General features: G+C 32.2%; 1 protein-coding gene across 24 annotated transcripts in view; it reads right to left on the bottom strand.

Annotated features, from left to right (window-relative positions):
* Positions 1-22,803, bottom strand: part of LOC145263089 (peripheral plasma membrane protein CASK-like) — a 1,377,184-nt gene that overhangs the window by 1,047,759 nt on the left and 306,622 nt on the right. For all 24 annotated transcript variants that reach the window (XM_080119970.1, XM_080119992.1, XM_080119972.1 and 21 more), the window contains 3 exons: positions 8,898-9,003; positions 2,570-2,647; positions 436-611 (listed from right to left, as the gene is read on the bottom strand). In XM_080119970.1, coding sequence (XP_079976096.1) covers positions 436-611; positions 2,570-2,647; positions 8,898-9,003 — 360 coding nt within the window. The remainder of the gene's footprint in view (positions 1-435; positions 612-2,569; positions 2,648-8,897; positions 9,004-22,803) is intronic.

Raw genomic sequence — 22,803 nt, 5'->3', positions numbered from 1 at the left:
GCATTTTTTTTTCTTTACTCTTTTTCACCATAACATAGGTTTACTGCAATCTGAACACAAATGGCTGGGAAAGGGTGGGGGTGGCGATTGAGCAACAAGATCTTTGTTCACATTACATTTAAGCTTCTGCATGTTAGTATAGTTAGAAAATCATGAAGCATAGAGGGAATTCAAACATTTAGCAGCCTGAGGGAAGAAACTATTAAAATACGGACCTCAACATTGAAAGGGTGGGATTTTGTTGCTTATCAGGTTAGTCAAGAGTATGGACGACAAATTATATGACAAATTCGACTTGTGATATCAGCTGAAACTGAATATTCCAATGGCATCTAATATAGATTTTATAAAGTAACCCGAAGTCATCCAAGGTAATTATATCAGTTATGTCATAGCAAGAAATTTAAAAAAATCAAAGACTTGAAATTCACTTACCTCCGGATATTTTGGCAGATTCATCTAACTGAATGGCAACTCCGAATCCTCCGATCTTGACTGGTGCCGAATTTTCAGTGGACGAGAGCAAAATGCAGTGAGGCTTGAGGTCTCTGTGAATTATGTCATTATTATGGCAGTACCGAAGGGCTTCAAGCATTTGACGCATGTAGTGACTGGTAGGAGATCCAGGCAAAAAAAAAAAAAATAAAAATTTTTTTTTGAGAAAAAATATTAAAATACAGAAATATAAGAATGGTGCGGAGAAAATCATCATTGAATTCTTTGAAGAACATATGGTCAAAAATTGTTTTATCTGAAAAAAATTAGCAATAATTTATACATCATCATCATCATGATTGAATGACTATTTTACATGCTGACATGTGGTGGACCGCTTTCAGAAACTGACTTTCAAACTAACCTATTTCTGGTCAGTTCTTTTTGTGTTCCCCTTTTCCCTAGAGACCATCATTACCTCTCGGGAGCTGGTCCCCCCCCCCTTTCTCTCCACATTAAAAACGGCCTAATTTGCTCAATGGTGAAGCAAATAAATACAGACCACCATTATCAGTTTATCCAATGCTTTCCTTAGCCTTTCTCTGTGAACTAGATCCGCTAACTCAACTGTTCTATGTCTAATAACCCGATAACTCTCATTTATTGTGTCAATAGGGTCATACCATCAAATCCCCATGTTTTGCACACAATTCTCAACCTTTCCTTCATCATACACCCCATTTACTCCCCTTTCCCATACAAAAAAAAATGTGTAGTCATCATAAAATGACTGAAAAACAAGAATATATATATATATATTAATGGCCTGGCAAGACCACAGGGGAGACAACCTAAGTAGCAAAACTAAAGCTGGCCGAAATGTAGGCAAATTTGGGCATATTTTGTTGGTTTGAAAATATAAGTTCATTTTTACCAATTTTCATAAAATTTTAACCATAGAATAGATTATAAGCTTCAAAAAGCCTGCAAATTTTCATGTATTTTCGTCCCATAGAACCAAAGATATGACCATTTTAATATTCCATTTTGCCAGAAGTATATATATATATATATATATAAATCTACCACTTTTTTGGGGCAATTTTATAAGTTTCAAATCTCAGTGACTTGTGTTTTTTTTTTTTTATAAGGAAGTCACACTTATCAAGGCCTGGAGGCCACTCGGGGGATAAGGGTTATTGTGTGTACAGTAATCAATGGGACAATATCGTAGTAATCGCTAATAATGGAGATCTGATAAAGTGTCTTACTTAAGGGGTCGGTTCACCAGGAATTTGTTTATGTTGGACTTGAAGACATCCAAGTCAGGTGGGAAACAGGCAAACGGAAGAAAGTTCCATAGGCATGCACTTCTAAGAAAGAAGCTTTGTTCATGGAATCTACGTTTTGATTTAAGCACAGATAAAGAGTGGGGAAAATTATTGACAGTGGTTTCAGCTAGACGGGTGTTTTCGTGAAAGATTGGCGAGGGGGGACCAGAGATCGGAGCTCAGACGAGCACTTGCCATGGAAATAATGATAAAACAACGACAGGCTCGCAACGTCCCTTCCATGGGAGAGAGGTTGCAGGGAAGAGAAAAGGTCATCCCCTACTTTTTGGTTTAGGTATGAATTAGGCAGGGTTTAATCATTGAAGGCGCTCAGTCCATAACGTAGGAGCAGTACGTCTTTAACTTTCATATCCTACAAGTTCTTTATTTTTTTTAACAGGTTGTTCATGTACGACTCTCTGGGATTCGTCCAATTTTTGACTTTCATCCCTTTTTCGGGGCTCCTCCGGCAGCGGTGGAAGTCGACTGTCCTTTTTTCTTTTTCTTCTCAAAAACTCGTGCCAAAAAAAACAAAACTTCCTTTTTTTCCAACCGGAAGCCCCACGTTTTCCGGTGCGCACGAGACGCTCCTTCTCCCCTCTCTGACCATAGGCGTCCACCTCCGGTTTGCAGCCAACTCTCACTAATCCCCACAGAAGTATTTTTTTATTAACACTTGTGCTATAAAAAAACTTATTTTAAACATTTTTATAAAAAGTTTCTTAAAATGAATAAATTGTGTGGTTAGTATCTTCTATTACAATATTTACCAAAATGAATAATATAGTACAAAATATATTTACCTGGCCACAGCCTCACTGTAAACAAAACCAGCAGTTGCCCTTTTGACGATTTCGAAACATAGATCCGCTCCTTGCATACTAAAACATGGGAAAGTAAACAGAAAAAAAATTATGACTCATACAATTGTCTACAAATGATATATATATATATTGTTACAGGACTTTAGGGTGGGGGAAGGAATAAAAAGGAATTTACAAAAAACAAATATTTATCGCACATGCAATAAGGGTAAAAAGGAAGGAGATGTGAGAAAGAATGAACATGAACATCAGTGATAACGTTTCAAACTTAATTTTATTAAAATTAAACTATGGCGATGAGATTAAATAAAATAATAAAAAAAGCAAATTACGAGGATGTGGAATCTACTATCTGAAAATGTAGACAAGAAATATATCGATACAAAAAAATATACATCAATACAAACAAAAGAATGGCAAAATGAACTTGCCAACTTAATATACAAGAGAGAGGTATGCAGAGAAAGGGAACTTACAGTCTTTACTTTTCTTTTTTTTTTTCTTCTTTCATTTCAGGTGCTTTCGTTTCGTTTTGTTACAGGCAGTTTAAAACTTATATTTGTAAAGTTCGCCATTTATTGCTGTCGACATTACCTCCTTTCGCTGTTGGGATAGGGTTTTCCCCGACGCTGTCTCCTTCTTCACTGTTTGGATGGAGTTTTCCCCGGCATCATCTTTTCGTTGTCAGGATGGGATTTCTCCCACATCCGTCTGGCATGTGGCTCAACAGAATGTGTGTACAAAAATGTCTCTTTTCCTCCATACTTTTCTTATCCTTCCGCTTCTTTCTTTGACCAGAAAGTACAAGGGATCAGAAAGTGTGTCGCTGACCGGGTGACCTGTCACCTCGCTCTCATCAGCTGGACCTTTTTCCCACCTCTCCCTCTTTCTCCTATACTCTCTATCTCTCTCTCTCTCTCTCTCTTCTATGTTCATTTTGTCTCGGCAACAATCAAACAACAACAAAAAAAAAACCAATACATTTTTTGTCTGCCTAAAATTAAATTTTGAAATTTTCTTAAAACACATACTCTAATTTAATGATTATGTCATATATATATATATATATATATATATATATATATATATATATATACACACCAGGTTAAATATACAATACATATATACACCAAGTTAAATATACAATACATATATACACCAGGTTAAATATACAATATATATATATATATATATATATATATATATATATATATATATATACACACACTAGGTTAAATATATATATATATATATATATATATATATATATATATATATACACTAGGTTAAATATATATATATATACATACACACACCAAGTTAAATATACAATATATATATATATATATACATACACACACCAAGTTAAATATACAATATATATATATACACACACCAGGTTAAATATACTATATATATATATATATACTATATATATATATATATATATATATATATACACACACACACACACACACACACACATCAGGTTAAATATACAATATATATATACACACCAGGTTGAATATACAATATATATATATACACACCAGGTTGAATATACAATATATATATACACACCAGGTTGAATGAATATACAATATATATATATATATATATATATATATATATATATATATATATATATATATATATACCAAGTTAAATAGATGTTATTTTATTTGTTTTTGTTTTTGCAATACATTTTGAATGAATTCAATTATTTATACGAAAGTGCATTTTTACCTAAATGCGAGTTGGGAATAATTTTCTCTTTGACCAATTTGATACCCCCAACGGCATATACATTGTTCGTTTTTTTTTAAATATAATTATCCACTGATACATGTTTTGTCATCTACGACTCATTAGAGTGGCTGAATCTATCAAGATTCAAAATCGGGACCGCAGTGTAGAAAGTCTAAACTCTTACTACTGAACCATCTCGCACGACTGCTTCGGATATATAGCGACTTATGTAGATGTTAAAAGGTATTCAAAAGGAAAAACTTTGAATTAAAACGAAGTTATAAAGAGTGCTCAATAAAAAAGAGCAAAAAATATTTATATAGACAAATATTACATAGTAACTACACTGAACAGGTTAATGTTGCAGACAACTGGTCTGTAATAACCAAAAGTCCTCATCAGGCGACCTAATAAAGTCCGTGTACCACTGAAAGCGTCTGGTTCTCAAATAGAAGAATTGAGGAAATTTTTTTTTTTTTCAGAAAAATAAAAATAAAACGATAAATTTAAAAGTGTGAGGGGGGGGTATGTTAAGCGACATTTTAGACTCCAAACATAGAAAGCGATAGTGGGAAAGAGAACATCAAGACTTAACAGGATAAAATAGAGAAATAAAAAGGAAAAGAAAGGAAAAGAAAAAGAAAGAATAAAGAAATGGAAGGAGGAAAAAAAAAATTAGTGTGACTACACTGTTATAAGAAATGGGAGGGTGAACACAATTGAAATCATCTATGAAGAAGGTGTTAGGAGGGAAAGTGTCAAAACATGAGCTTTGTCTACCATAGAGGAAACATTAAGGAAGGAGGTTGGATCAAGGGGGTGGGGTTGGATAAAGGCAAATTAGCATAACACACGCACACATATACTTATTAATAACTTAGCCGAACACACACACGCATACATGTGTGCATATATATCTATAAAAGTGAACGTGTCTGTGTGTCTGTCTGTCTGTGTACATTTCTCTACGCAATAACTGTTAATTTTTAGTCTACAGACTCGAAATTTGATATACAGGCTACTGAGATTTGGGAAAATCTATGTTTTCAGCCAGAAATTTGGCTGTTAAGGGGTCAAAGTTCAACAATTTGACCTTTAAGAACTCTACCAAACTCCTCCGACAATTTGGGGTCTAAACACTTGAAATTTTAGATATAGGTTCCTTGGACATGGATCTAACTTAATAACTTGATTTGAGCCCCAAACAATAAATGTTAAGGGGTCATAATAGCGGTCAAATTTTAAAAATTGACCATTTTTTTTTTTTTTTTTGCTCAGGATACACTTCCAAACATCCGGGCAACGCCGGGCACCTATGCTAGTAAATGTATAAATGAGAATGTATCTAATTTAATTAATAAAATCTGAAAAAACCTTATGCATACGAGATATGGTAGATAACAGGTTATATTTTCTTAATCATAAGTCATATGTACCACGATGAAATTTAAAATTAAAATTTCCGGTAATGGTTACAAGTAAAGATTAGAGAAAAATTATGAAAATAAAAATTGAAAAATTAAAAAAATAAAAAAAATATAATAAGCAAAAAAAAAAAAAAACATACATAAAAAGATAAAATAATAAATACATTAAGTAGATTCATGCATTGTCTGGAGCAATTTACATAAATTAAAAAAACGAGTTTTGACCCAAAAGCTGAGAACTCACATCCATGCTCCCATTTAAATAGAATTTTTTTTTTTTTCTGTACTTTTGTTTTTCAAAAAAAAAAGGCAGAATTATCTAAAAAGTGCAGAACAGATGTATGCATTTATATTGAAATTCCAAAATTGTCATACCAAAGAATTAATCATCTTGGTGTTGTGTCAAAATAGGAAACGTAAAATACTTATATGATATGTAACGACGCACATTTTGTCTGTCCATCTATATTACTTATAGACTCCAAAACAATCAGACAAAATTGAATAAAATTTAACATGAAGCACCCTTGAAATGCCGAGTGTGTAATCGGGGTCAAGACGGGTTAATATTACTAAAACTAATATTAAAAACAAACAATTCTAGCGTTTCTGAATTTTTGAGATGAGGATTGGTTATTCGTATTATTTGGATTCATCGGACTACTGTTCTCATCTTGAGTGTCATTTTCATAACATTTCGGTTTATGTAACCTTCAAACTTCTTCAGGTGTGTCTTGTTGAACTTTGCAAGCACCAGTGGCACAGTGGGTTAGAGTACTTGGAAAAATCAATTGTAAAAAATGATATTCTCCTGAAGGTTAAAGGTTCAATCCTCAGTGTGGGCGACTGAAAAATACAATTGCGAATTACTTATGACCTCTATCCAGTCATGGCTGACAGAACAAGAGCATGCTACCCCCATGAATAAATAAAAGGTTCTGCTCGAAATTCCGTCCAAATTCCCGAGTTCAACAGAAATATTTCTAGTTCGACAAAATACACCTGAAGAAGGTCGGAGGTTACATCGATCGAAACGTTGTGAAAATCACACTCAAGATGAGAACAGTAGTCCGATGAATCCAAATAATACGAAACAATTATAGGTTCCAAAACTATTTGTCTAAATTCCAGATTTGACAAAATTAATAATCACAGAAAAAATATAATCAGCAAGGATGGGGGTGAGAATAGGGGACTAAATATTATTTTCAAGACAAAGGATACCCCTGTAGGAGCAGCTGCGCATGTAATTGTGAGGCAAAGGTTGTGCAATCCCATCCATACCTCTTCTGAATCAGCAGTTCAAATCCAATGGCAAGGATAATTCCAGGACGACTGGAAACAATGTTGAGATAAGCAGAGAGTACATACAGCACCTGGAAGTCCCAAATGATCACCCATTTAGTACTGACCAGGTTCAACATTGCTTAACTTTAGTGATCCAGCGGAACCCAGTGTGTCAACGTGATTACGCCGTATATTATTTTAGATTAAGAATATAATAAAAGTTATCTACCTTACATGCAAACAAACAAAAACTACCTTCCTGCATTTTTGAAAAGAAGATTGACAGTTCGTATTATTTACATTCTCTGGATTACTTTTATCATCTTGAGTTTAATTTTTACAACACTTTGGTTGATGTAACCTCCGACTTTCCTCAGGTGTATCTTGTTGAACTCAAGAATCTTTCTGCTGAGCTCAGGAATCTGCACAGAATTTCATACAGAACTCTTTATTTAATCTACAAGTGCAGCTTCCTCTTAGTTCCATCAGCCATAACTGGGTAGAAGTCCTAAGTAATTCGTAGTTGCATTTTGAATGCCGCCCGCACTAACCATAACCTTCAGAAGAGTAACTTTTACAACTGAATTTTACAAAGTATTTGGTTGGTGCAAAAATAATGTCGTTTTTATCAGATATATACATGTATATACACGTCAAAAAACAACATTATTTTTGCATCAACCTAATATTTCATGCTACGGGTCCTTGCAGGATTCTGTGCAGATTCCTGGGTTTGACAGAAAAATTCCCCAAGTTCTGAGGAAGGTCAGAAGTTACATTGATCGAAATATTGTGAAAATAACACTCGAGATGAGAACAATTGTCGAAAGAATCCAAATGGTACAAAAATAAAGATTAAAATCACTGATAAAATATGGCAGTTCAAAATAAATTTGAAAAATTCTTTGAAATACTTATGCATCAAGGAAAGGTAGGTATCTACACCAAAAATTATGGAAAATCATCAAGTAAAATTTTAATTAAAAATACAAATCAGTTTAATAATAAGGAAAAAAGATCAAAAGAATAAACGGTTCTTGTGCATAATGCCCACTCTAGTGATGGGACGATTCCAATATCCCCCCCCCCCGATTCTGCTACAATTACTGATTCCGTACTAAATTCCCGATTCTGATTCTTTATAAATCTCTAAATATTTTACTATAAAACTGTTATTTTGTCCCAATTACTGTAAAAATACATCTTAAATGTGCATGTATTTTCTCAAACGTAAAAACACACTTTTGATGGAGTAATCTAAAGATTTTAGTCTTACTGGAAGTTTAAATCAATAAATATTTAATATTTTATTTTTTATTATTACTACAAGCAGTGGAAGATGTTTTATAAAAGCAAAATCAAATAAAACAGATAATTAAAGAAATTGGTTTTGGCATCGGAAAATAGGCTCAAATTCTCCCTGATTCCGATAACCCAAAAAGCTCCGATTTTTCCGATTCCGGATTCCGATCAATCGTCCCAACAGCAGCCTACTCTATCAAAAAAACAAAAATACAGAAGAATCAATATGATGTACGTAGCTGTGAGGAAACAAAAAATATCACATAAATTGATCAAATAGTTTCACTTTTTAATTAGAAAATCAAATTTTATGAGTACCCAAAGAGTGGCTGTCTTGTCAGCCATTTTGAAAACAATCTTTAAAAAAAAATTAAAAAATAAAGAAAAAGAGATAATGCAATAATTATTCTAACTTGCGAGATTTTCATTAATTAAATAAAACTACTTGATTAATTTACATGAGTTTTGGAATATGATCTTTTCATTTCGTCACAGGTGCGTTGATCATATACAGATTCTAGACAAGAATCAAATAAACTTACAATTCAAAAACCATGTAGAGCATCCCATCTGAACTATACGTATCCAGCAGTTCCACAATGTGTGAATGCTTTAACATATGGCAAATACTTGCTTCTCTTTTTAAATCTGAAAAGACAGATAAAAAAATTAAAATGACATAAGGAAAAAAGACAAAAAAAAAAATAGGCAGAAATGAAAAAGCTGTCATGAGTAAAAAAATAAAGGGCACAAAAGTAGGTAAAAATGGAAAGAAAAATGTCAAAAGTAAAAAAAGTAAAATGACAAGGAAAAAAAGGCACAAATATAGGTAGAAATGAAAAAGATGTCAAGCAGAAGTAAAAATTAAAATGACATAAAAAAAGGTACAAAGATAGGTAGAAATGAAAAAGATGTCAAGCAGAAGTAAAAATTAAAATGACATAAAAAAGGCACAAAGATAGGTAGAAATGAAAAAGATGTAAGAAGTAAAAAGTAAAATGACATAAAAGGCACAAAAATAGGCAGAAAACGAAAAAGATGCCATGAATAAAAAAGTAAAATGATATAAGAAAAAAAAGCACAAAAATAGGTAGAAATGAAAAAGACGTTGGAAGTAAAAAGTAAAATGACATAAAAGGCACAAAATAGGTAGAAAAACAAAAAAGATGCCATGAATATAAAAGTAAAATGACATTAAAAAAGCACAAAAATAGGTAGAAATGAAAAAGATGTCATGAGTAAAAACGGAAAAAAGGAACAAAAATAGGTAAAAATGAAAAAGATGTCACGAATAAAAAAGTAAAATGACATAAGGAAAAAAAGCACAAAAATATGTAAAAAAATGAAAAAGATGTCACGAATAAAAAAGTAAAATGACATAAGAAAAAAGGCACAAATATAATCAGAAATGAAAAAGATGTCAGGAGTAAAAAAAATAAAATTTCTAAAGATGAAATATCAAAATCAATAAAAAAAAAAAAAAAGAAATGCAATGAAAAAATGTAAAAATAATAATAAAAAAGTTAAAAAATATTATAAGAAAAAAAATAGATGTCATAAAAATATAAGGTTTACAAATATCAAAATAAAAGTGTCAATGCTAATTTTCCCTCCGAAAAAGTTAAGGAAAGAATTTTTTTAATGTTAAAAAGCACAAAAAAAAAATATCCATCCCCAAAAACAATGTGAAAAGAAAACAAGGTGAAAAGATTTCAAATGAGAATCAAAACAAATTAAAAAAATGCAAAAGTTTAAATGTAACTCAAACATTTCACTGAAGACTTTCAACATAATCGCTTGTAAACACGATCCCAATTAGCAGCCTCTTATGTCCAAATAGCAACATGCTTTGCTTGGACTGAATAAGAGTAAGAATCTCTATCTTTAATCTATATTGTAAATCTCACCTGTCTGTTTAAATGTATGTATGTTTGTATGTCTTGTGGACAATCATAGCATAAATTTTAGGACTCTTAAACTGATTTTGTTTATAGATATACAATCTTACTACTTTATCATTATATATGACTACTTATTAATACATATTAATATATTTTTTTAATACTATTTATTACTATCTACATCTATAATATAAATCTTACCTGTCTGTTTAAATGTTTGTATGTATGTATGTTTGTATGTCTGCCTAAAACTTTTGACAGAGATGAAAAATTTTCATAAAATCGGTATCGTTTTGAAGCTCGACCCTTCAGATGACAAATATCGAAAAATTAACCAAAAACATTAATTCCTTCACCCTCAACTGAGAGAGGTTGCTTTTGTCATCAATATTTTCGAAAGTCATCCCCTCTTTTCGATTGTCTAGGCTTAATTCAAACCTATGTCACTTCTGGTTTGGTGATGGACGCAACAGCAAAGATGTCACCTTTTTTTTCCACGTTCTTTTCCTCCTTTGCGGTACGGGTTGAAGCCTGTCTGCCTACTACCATTTTTTTCATTTTTGCTCAACACATACATCCAAACACCTGGGTAACGCCGGGCACCCAGGCTAGTATTATATAAAGAAACTTTGTACGTGTGTGAGTTTGTTTTCTGTGGACTTGGAAACGGCTGAGCCGATTTTGATGAAATTTCACACAAAGGTACTTTATGTGCCTGGCAGTGTTCTTAGATAGGTTTTGTATCAGAATATCTTTGATAAGTGTTGATAATAAAAAAAATATGATGAAAGAAGGAACAGGCGAGTTTGACCAAAGTTAACACCTTACACAGCCTAACATTACAAGTGTATTTAAGAAGTTTTATTAAGTCGAAGCTTGATACATAAAATCAACAGTAAGTTCTTTGATACGACAGGAGCGCGTTCAAAATGAATGTTTCTGTTTAGAGCACAACTGAAGTATCATATTTGACTTGTGCATTTTAAACTTTAATTCAAACCATTATATAGAAAAAATAATTTTATAAAATCAACAGTGGGTTCTCTACAGTGCAATGTAGATGACAATGGTTGTGGACTAAGTCACTGTGGGGAGGCATGTGATGCTTCCTCCTGGTGTATTGCAATGGCAATCAATCGATTTGATTGAAAAATAGGCAATTTCACCAATTTTGATGGCAATAAAAAATATGGGAGTGTGAAACATTCATTAATCATCATCCAATCCCGGGTAACCTCGAGTCTCCTTGCTAGTGAATAAATAAATAAATAAAATAAGAAAATGAGGTGAACGAAAGTCGAAGATTAAGACTTGATTTGAAAAAAAAACAAACAAACAAACAAAAAAAAAACACACTGGAGAAAATGACAAAAGAAACCATCTTTACGTTGGGGAGATGTTATTTCAGACATGATATCAGAATGTGCAAAATACCTCCAGGACTGGGGGAAACGGCTCTATCATTAAAAAAGCCTTTTACTTATCACAGCAAACACACACAGATATATATATATATATATATATATATATATATATATATATATATATATATATAGAGAGAGAGAGAGAGAGAGAGAGAGAGAGAATGGATAGAAGTGCATAAATAAATTGCTTTACAACATTATTTACTAGCTAGCCACCCGGTGTTGCCCAGTTGTGCAATACGCTTAAACATGATAATTTATGCAGATTGTGTATGTATTATTATAGAATCAATACTCTATGATTATATATTACGAGGAATAATTTGCCCGGTGGACTAATTTGAAAGCAAAAAAATAACACTAAAAAATAATAATAATAATAATGATAACGTCGTTCATCAAATTCCGTCTGTGTTTGTTTACAATATCATGTCAGCTGATATTTGGGCTTGACGATCTTAAAAAGTAAGATCTCTTTTCCTATATATAAAAAAAGTACTTTTACTGGGGAATTTTATATGTTACACTGGGCAAGGTTATACCGGTGTAACGTAAAATATTCCCCTGTAAAAATTCTTCTTTTTATCTATAAGAGAACACAGTCTATTTTTAAGATCGGATATTTTTTTTTTTCGTTTTTCGATACTTACCAGATGAATTTCTGTGCAAAACATATCTAAGAACACTGGCAGACATATAAATTAGCTTTGTGTGAAATTTGAAAAAAAATAGGCTCAGCCGTTTTGGAACCTATGAGGAAGGAATTCACACACACGCGCGCGCGCATACACACAAAATGACTTTTATATAATGGACCAGCGGATAAAGAGGTTAGGCTCATTACCGTGGGCCCCAATTTTGAATCTCGTCATATATATCCCCTGTTCACTCTTTCACTCTTTCATCCCCATAACAACGAACATTTCTGTAAAAGTCTGAGGAAGCTACAGACGGCCAAAAAACGGCCGGGTAGCTGAAACAATAATGTATTGTAACAGAAAGATACGGTAATAAAAAATAAAACGTATATATATATATATATATATATATATATATATATATATATATATATATATATATATATATATATATATATATAAAACTTTAGTTACTCCAGCTATAATCAAAACCGAAATCAAAACTTATGAAGAATTCTTCATAAAATTCTTCATAAAAAAAATAGATTACTGGAATGTCATCAGCTATAACTGAAACCAAAACTTAAAAATTCTTGGTAAAGTTATATATTACAAGAAATGGAAATTCATAACAATTAAATGACAGTCACTTGGATGTAAACGTGACACATAAAATAAATAACATACACACGCTATCATATTAATATGTAGATAATAGTAATAATGATTACATCAACGGTAATGCTAAAAAGAAAATTATTATTATTTAGCTATGGAACAATTCCAAAATTCCTGCCACCCCTCAATCTAGATTATTTTAAAACCTCTAAATATATAGTTATACTAGGTGTCTTCTGAAATCAATAAATGTTATTTTATTATTATTATTAACAGCAATGGAAAATTAAGTTTAAAAAATAAATTTAAAAAAATACAATGTAAAGTAATTTTTAGCATCAAAGAATATGCACAATTTTTTACGATACCGATACCTCTAAAACCAAACTCCTATCTTTACATCATCAACGCTCTGATCCCCATTTGGCATCAATTGAAATGGATGGCTCTCGTTTAGGAGAAGCCCCATGTTTTGACAAGCTTCTGGGCTTGACCTTCACTCCTGATTTGAAATGGAACACGTACATCAAGTCTGTTGCCAAGGTCGCTGGAAAGATGGTGGGATCCTTCTACCGCTCCAGAAGATATCTCACTACTGATGCAATTCTCTATCTATATAAAAGCCAAGTACGTCCAAGGATGGAATACTGCTGCCATATCTGGGCAGGAGCTGCTAAAAACAGCCTATCCTGCCTTGACAGAGTACAAAATAGACTTTGTGGCTTAGTGGGGGATGCCCTTTTCTCTACCCTGCAACCTCTCTCCCACAGAAGCGACGCTGCAAGCCTATCTTTGTTTTATCGTTATTTCCATGGCAGGTGCTCGTCTGAACTCCAATCTCTGGTTCCCCCTCGCCAATCTTTTACAAAAAACACCCGTCCAGCTGAATCCACTGTCAAAAACTTTCCCCAATCTTTATCTATGCCTAAATCAAAACGTAGATTCCATGAACAAAGCTTCTTTCTTAGAACTGCACACCTGTGGAACTCTGTTCCGTCTGCCTGCTTCCCTCCTGACTACAACTTGGATGTCTTCAAGTCCAACGTAAACAAATTCCTGATGAACCGCCCCCTTAAGTAGACACTCTAAAATACCCACACTAACGTACTCTACTTACAATAACCCTTATCCATGAGTGGCTTCCGGGCCTTGATAAGTTGTGACCACCTTGTAAAAAAAAAAAAAAATTCCAATATTTTTTATTCTCAATTTCAGTCATCGTCAGATAAATAAGATTTAAAATGGAGTAGAAATATGTCGGCAAGTTGAAATGAACGTTTTGCATTCCAACTTGCCAACATATTCATTCAACAACACATAATTCATTCATCCAAACAAAGATTTTGCTCATTATAAACCGTCCTTGCTGTATGATTAATATTTCCTGTTTATTTCAGTGTTATGTGACCAGTAGTTTAATAGTTTGTCAGTTAAATATTTTCACACAGAAACACACATACATTTACTGTTATCTATATATCTATAAAAGTGAAATTAACTGTGTGTGTGTGTGTGTGTGTCTGTCTGTCTGTGTACATTTCCCTACCAAACTATTCTGTCAATTTTCAGTCTACAGACTCGAGATTTAACATAAGGGGTATTGAGATTTAGAAAAATCTTTTTAATCAGCTCTCAGCCAGAAATTTGGCTGTCAAGGGCTCAAAGTTCAACGATTTGACCTTTGAAAACTCCTCCAAACTCCTCTGCCAATTTTGAGTCTAAACACTTGAATTTAGATGTATGTTCCTTGGACATGGATCAAACTTTTTAACTTGATTTGAGCCCAAAACAATGAATGTTGAGGGGGTTAAAATTGTAGTCAAAGATAATAAAAATTTGACCTCTCAGACAATTTTTGGTCTAAACATTTGAATTTTACATAAAGTGTATTCAGACATAAGGCAAGCTTTTTTAATCGGTTTTTGACCGAAAATTTGGCTGCCGAGGGGTCAAAGTTCAAAAGATTTGACCGTTGCGGTTTCTAGCAAACTATTTAGCTGATTTTGGGTCTAAACATTTGAAATTTTACATAAAGGATATTAAGACATGCAGCAAGCTTTTTAATCAGTTTTTGGGCTAAAAGTTGGCTGCCAAGAGGTTAAAGTTTAAAGAGTTGACTTTTGCAGACTCTACTAAACTCTTCCGCCAATTTTGGGTCTAAATACTTGAAATTTTAGATGTAGGTTACCTGGACATGAGTCAAATTTTTAATATATATATATATATATATATATATATGGTGACGATTGCAACGTCTTGTCAGACGAGTGCCACTCCCTCAGACACTTAAAGTCCATGAGCCCAAAACTGACTTTTTCTTTAGTCCCACTGGTGACTTCACATGCTCAAGCAGGCATAACACTGAAGACGGTCATTGAGATCAATTATTACATGGGTCCAGCATTTCAAGCCTCCAACGTCACAACTTTTCCATCACCAAAGGACCATTTTTATAGAAAAATGCCTGAGGGAGTATCTATACACATATGATGTTACAGAGTCATAGCTTTGTACGACACCTAAGTCTCTCTCTCTCTCGGATCAAAATATTGAGATCCAGCAACAAGCTTACCTACTTAATTAATTTTACCTATTCACTCAATGGATTTTACCTACTCACTCAATGGATTTTACCTAGTTAATTGACTTTACCTACTTACTCAATTGACTTTACCTACTTACTCAATTGACTTTACCTACTTACTCAATTGACTTTACCTACTTACTCACTTGACTTTACCTACTTACTCAGTGGATTTTACCTACATAATTGATTTACCCTACTTACTCAATTGATTTACCTACTTACTCACTTGACTTTACCTACTTACTCGGTGGATTTTACCTACATAATTGATTTTACCTACTAAATTGATTTTACCTACTTAATTGATTTTGCCTACAGACTCAATGGATTTTACCTACAGACTCAATGGATTTTACCTACATAATGGATTTTACCTACTTACTCAATTGATTTCACCTACTTAATGGAAATTACCTACTTAATTGATTTTACCTACTCACTCAATTGATTTTACCTACTCAATTGATTTAACCTACTATTTTACCTACATACTCAATTGATTTTACCTACTTACTCAATTGATTTTACCTATTTAATGGATTTTACCTACTTACTCAACGGAGTTTAACTACTTACTCAATCGAGTTTACCTACTTACTTTCTGAATCTTACCATATCGTTTTATACTTCAACTTGTCTCTTCGTTCCTGTATTCATAATCATTATGAAACTTTATAAACTCTCAAAAACTGTTAAAAATTGTTTTTAAGCAAAAATGATTAATTTCATATTTGCAGTTTCTTTTGATGCATTGAACTGCAAAATTTATTGGATGTTTTGCAGACCTCTTTCCTCTGATGAGAAGAATTTCATTTTTCGAACCTCTGCGGATTAAGGTTTTCCATTTTATCTGTACTCCTACTACGGATAATTAAACATTCTTTACAGGTTTTTAATCTTTAAAATGACTATATGACTTTACATGTTATTTTTTTAAACTTATATCGAATTTTTGTTGATTTTTTAAACGATAATACAGTTAACACTGTCTCTAACTTTAGAAAATCGCCTATCGGACGTAAACAAGATTGGAGACGCCATTCACATGATAAATAATCACAGAAAAAAAGAATTAGCACGGAGGATTGGGGGGGGTATGATATTTTTGATTGAAGAATATAATAAAAGTTATCTACCTTACTTGCAAACAAATAAAGACTACGTTTTTTTTTAAGATGATATAAAAAAGAGTGCTGTTTACGTCGTCAGGATTATTACTGCATTTGTAACTACGTAGGTTGCATTTGTCACTACGTAGGTTGCATTTGTCACTACGTAGGTTGCATTTGTCACTACGTAGGTTGCATTTGTCACTACACAGGTTGCATTTAAAGATTAATAAAATCTTGTGTACTAATTTATGCAAGATTTACTGACACTTTATTATATACTAGTATGTTCAGATAATATTGATAAATCCGCTGGCACTGTGGAAATACCTCGATAATCAACAGACATGGAAGACCACCTCAAAAATACATCAGAAGACGACCTCCATAATTCACTGACACGGAAGACGACCTCCATAATCCACTGACATGGAAGACGACCTCAATGATCCACTGACATGGAAGACGACCTCAATGATCCACTGACATGGAAGACGACCTCAATGATCCACTGACATGGAAGATGACCTCAATGATCCACTGACATGGAAGACGACCTCAATGATCCACTGACATGGAAGAGGACCTCAATGATCCACTGACATGGAAGACGACCTCAATGATCCACTGACATGGAAGACAACCTCAATGATCCACTGACATAGAAGACAGGGATTCATTAAACAAGATCAGGGACAGACCAGGTATGTTTCTCAGATAGGTCTGATGTTACAACCCCAGAAAAGTGCTATTAAGGCTCTTTTGTTAATGTGCATTGTTAAAATGTATCCGGTGTTTAAATGTATCTGTCGATTAAATGTATCTGTCGGTTAAATGTATCCCTTGTTAAAATGTATCCCTTGTTAAAATGTATCTGCTGTTAAAGTGTATCTTCTGTTAAAGTGTATCTTACCTACTAACTCAATGGATTTTACCTACTTACTCAATTGATTTTACCTACTTACTTAATTGATTTTACCTACTTACTTAATTGATTTTACCTACTTACTTAATTGATTTTACCTACTTACTTAATTGATTTTACCTACTTACTTAATTGATTTTACCTACTTACTTAATTGATTTTACCTACTTACTTAATTGATTTTACCTACTTAATTGGTTTCACCTACTTAATTGGTTTTACCTACTTAACTGGTTTTACCTACTTAATTGATTTTACCTACTTAATTGATTTTACCTACTTAATTTATTTTATCTACTTAATTGATTTTACCTACTTACTCAATGGATTTTGCCTACTTACTCAATGGATTTTACCTACTTACTCAATTTATTTTACCTACTTACTCAATGGATTTTACCTAGTTACTCAATTTATTTTACCTACTTACTCAATTGATTTTACCTACTTACTCAATTGATCTTACCTACTGACTACATGGATTTTACCTACTCAATTTATTTTACCTACTTACTCAATATATTTTACCTAGTTTCTGAATTTATTTTACCTAGTTTCTCAATTTATTTTACCTAGTTTCTCAATTTATTTTACCTACTTAATTAATTTAACCTATTTTATCAATTCATTTTACTTACTTAATTGATTTTATCTACTGGCTCAATGGATTTTACCTGCTGGCTCAATGGATGTTACCTACTTAATTGATTTTACCTACTGAATTGATTTTAATTACTTAAGTGATTTTACCTACTTAATTGATTTTACCTACTTACTCCATTGATTTCACCTACTTAATTGATTTACCTACTAACTCAAATGATTTCACCTACTGAATTGATTTTACCTATTTAATTGATTTTACCTACTTACTAAATGGATTTCACCTACTTACTAAATGGATTTCACCTACTTACTCAATGGATTTAACCTACTTACTCAATTTATTTCACCTACTTACTCAATTTATTTCACCTACTTACTCAATTGATTTTACCTACTTACTCAATTGATTTTACCTACTTACTCAATTGATTTTACCTACTTACTCAATTGATTTTACCTACTTACTCAATTGACTTTACCTACTTACTCAATTGACGTTACCTACTTACTCAATTGACTTTACCTACTTACTCAATTGATTTTACCTACTTACTCAATTGATTTTACCTACTTACTCAATTGATTTTACCTTCTTAATGGATTTTACCTACTTACTAAATGGATTTTAATGGATTTTACCTACTCAATTGATTTTACCTACTAACTCAATGGATTTTACCTACTCAATTGATTTTACCTACTTACTCAATGGATTTTACCTATTGACTCAATGGATTTTACCTACTCATTCAATTGATTTTATCTACTTACTTTATGAATTTTACCATATCGTTTTATACTTCAACTTGTCTCTTTGTTCCTGTATTCATAATCATTATGAACTCTCAAAAACTGTTAAAAATTGTTTTTAAGCAAAAATGATTAATTTCATATTTGCAGTTTCTTTTGATGCATTGAACTGCAAAATTTATTGGATGTTTTGCAGACCTCTTTCCTCTGATGAGAAGAATTTCATTTTTCGAAACTCTGCGGATTAAGGTTTTCCATTTTATCTGTACTCCTACTACGGATAATTAAAAATTCTTTACAGGTTTTTAATCTTTAAAATGACTATATGACTTTACATGTTATTTTTTTAAACTTATATCGAATTTTTGTTGATTTTTTAAACGATAATACAGTTAACACTGTCTCTAACTTTAGAAAATCGCCTATCAGACGTAAACAAGATTGGAGATTCCATTCACATGATAAATAATCACAGAAAAAAGAATTAGCTCGGAGGATTGGGGGGGGTATGATATTTTTGATTGAAGAATATAATAAAAGTTATCTACCTTACTTGCAAACAAATAAAGACTACGTTTTTTTTAAGATGATATAAAAAAGAGTGCTGTTTACGTCGTCAGGATTATTACTGCATTTGTCACTACGTAGGTTGCATTTGTCACTACGTAGGTTGCATTTGTCACTACACAGGTTGCATTTAAAGATTAATAAAATCTTGTGTATTAATTTATGCAAGATTTACTGACACTTTATTATATACTAGTATGTTCAGATAATATTGATAAATCCGCTGGCACTGTGGAAATACCTCGATAATCAACAGACTTGGAAGACCACCTCAAAAATACATAGGCACAGAAGACGACCTCCATAATTCACTGACACGGAAGACGACCTCCATAATTCACTGACACGGAAGACGGCCTCCATAATCCACTGACATGGAAGACGACCTCAATGATCCACTGACATGGAAGACGACCTCAATGATCCACTGACATGGAAGACGACCTCAATGATCCACTGACATAGAAGACAGGGATTCATTAAACAAGATCAGGGACAGACCAGGTATGTTTCTCGGATAGGTCTGATGTTACAACCCCAGAAAAGTGCTATTTAGGCTCTTTTGTTAATGTGCGTTGTTAAAATTTTATCTACTTAATTGATTTTACCTACTTACTCAATTGATTTTACCTACTTACTCAATTGATTTTACCTACTTACTCAATTGATTTTACCAACTTACTGAATAGATTTTATCTACTTAATTGATTTTACCGACTCAATGGATTTTACCTACTTACTCAATGGATTCTACCTACTAACTCAATTTATTTTACCTACTTACTCAATTGATTTTACCTACTTACTCAATTGATTTTACCTACTTACTCAATTGATTTTACCTACTTACTCAATTGATTTTACCTACTTACTCAATTGATTTTACCTACTTACTCAATGGATTTTACCTACTTACTCAATGGATTTTACCTACTTACTCAATGGATTTTACCTACTTAATTCATTTTACCTACTTACTCAATTGATTTTATAAACTTATTCAATTGATTTTACCTACTTACTCAATGGATTATACCTACTTATTTAATTTAACCTTTTTAATCAATTGATTTTACTTAATTGATTTTATCCACTGGCTCAATGGATTACCTATAATAATAGGTCAATGGATTTTACCTACTTAATTTATTTTACCTACTCAATTGATTTTACCTATTTAATCAATTGATTTAACATACTGACTCAATGGATTTTACATACTTATTGATTTTACCTAATGACTCAATTGATTTTTCCTACTCAATGGATTTTACCTACTTACTCAATTTATTATACCTAATTAATTCATTTTACCTACTTACTCAATTCATTTTACCTACTTACTCAATTGAGTTTACCTACTCAATGGATTTTACCTACTTCACTAATTTAACCTATTTAATCAATTGATTTACTTACTAAATTGATTTTATCTACTGGCTCAATGGATTTTACCTACTTAATCTATTTTACCTACTCAATTGATTTTACCTACTTAATCTATTTTACCTACTCAATTGATTTTAACTACTTAATTGATTTTACCTACTTAATCTATTTTACCTACTCAATTGATTTTAACTACTTAATTGATTTTACCTACTTAATTGATTTTACCTATTTAATCAATTGATTTTACCTACTTACTCAATTGATTTTACCTACTGACTCAATTGATTTTACCTAGTTTATTTACTTACTTAATAAATTTTACCTACTTACTCAATGGATTTAACCTACTTACTCAACCGAGTCTACCTACTTACTCAACCGAGTTTACCTACTTACTCAACCGAGTTTACCTACTTACTCAAACGAGTTTACCTACTTACTCAAACGAGTTTACCTACTTACTCATTCGAGTTTACCTACTTACTCATCCGAGTTTAACTAAGATGATATAAAAAAGAGTGCTGTTTACGTCGTCAGGATTATTACTGCATTTGTCACTATGTAGGTTGCATTTAAAGATTAATAAAATCTTGTGTATTAATTTATGCAAGATTTACTGACACTTTATTATATACTAGTATGTTCAGATAATATTGATAAATCCGCTGGCACTGTGGAAATACCTCGATAATCAACAGACTTGGAAGACCACCTCAAAAATACATCGACACAGAAGACGACCTCCATAATTCATTGACACGGAAGACGGCCCCCATACCCCACTGACATGGAAGACGACCTCAATGATCCACTGACATGGAAGACGACCTCAATGATCCACTGACATGGAAGACGACCTCAATGATCCACTGACATGGAAGACGACCTCAATGATTCACTGACGTGGAAGACGACCTCAATGATCCACTGACGTAGAAGACACGGATTCATTAAACAAGATCAGGGACAGACCAGGTATGTTTCTCGGATAGGTCTGATGTTACAACCCCAGAAATGTGCTATTTAGGCTCTTTTGTTAATGTGCGTTGTTAAAATGTATCCGATGTTTAAATGTATCTGTTGGTTAAAGGTATCCCTTGTTAAAATGTATTTTACCTACTTACTCAATGGATTTTACCTACTCAATTGATTTTACCTACTTACTCAATTGATTTTACCTACTTACTGAATTGATTTTACCTATTGACTCAATTGATTGTACCTACTTAATTGATTTTACCTACTTACTAAATGGATTTACCTACTTAATTTATTTTACCTACTTTATTTTACCTACTCAATTGATTTTACCAACTTACTCAATAGATTTTATCTACTTAATTGATTTTACCGACTCAATGGATTTTACCTACTTACTCAATGGATTCTACCTACTAACTCAATTTATTTTACCTACTTACTCAATTGATTTTACCTACTTACTCAATTGATTTTACCTACTTACTCAATTGATTTTACCTACTTACTCAATTGATTTTACCTACTTACTCAATTGATTTTACCTACTTACTCAATTGATTTTACCTACTTACTCAATGGATTTTACCTACTTAATTCATTTTACCTACTTACTCAATTGATTTTATAAACTTATTCAATTGATTTTACCTACTTACTCAATGGATTATACCTACTTATTTAATTTAACCTTTTTAATCAATTGATTTTACTTAATTGATTTTATCCACTGGCTCAATGGATTACCTATAATAATAGGTCAATGGATTTTACCTACTCAATTGATTTTACCTATTTAATCAATTGATTTAACATACTGACTCAATGGATTTTACATACTTATTGATTTTACCTAATGACTCAATTGATTTTTCCTACTCAATGGATTTTACCTACTTACTCAATTTATTATACCTAATTAATTCATTTTACCTACTTACTCAATTCATTTT

Source organism: Euprymna scolopes, chromosome 38 (genome assembly GCF_053919585.1).
Source record: "Euprymna scolopes isolate OS-2025 chromosome 38, ASM5391958v1, whole genome shotgun sequence".
In the NCBI taxonomy this organism is placed as follows: domain Eukaryota; kingdom Metazoa; phylum Mollusca; class Cephalopoda; order Sepiida; family Sepiolidae; genus Euprymna; species Euprymna scolopes.
Note: the sequence above shows the minus strand (reverse complement) of the source record. Positions and strands in the feature narration are given on the sequence as shown.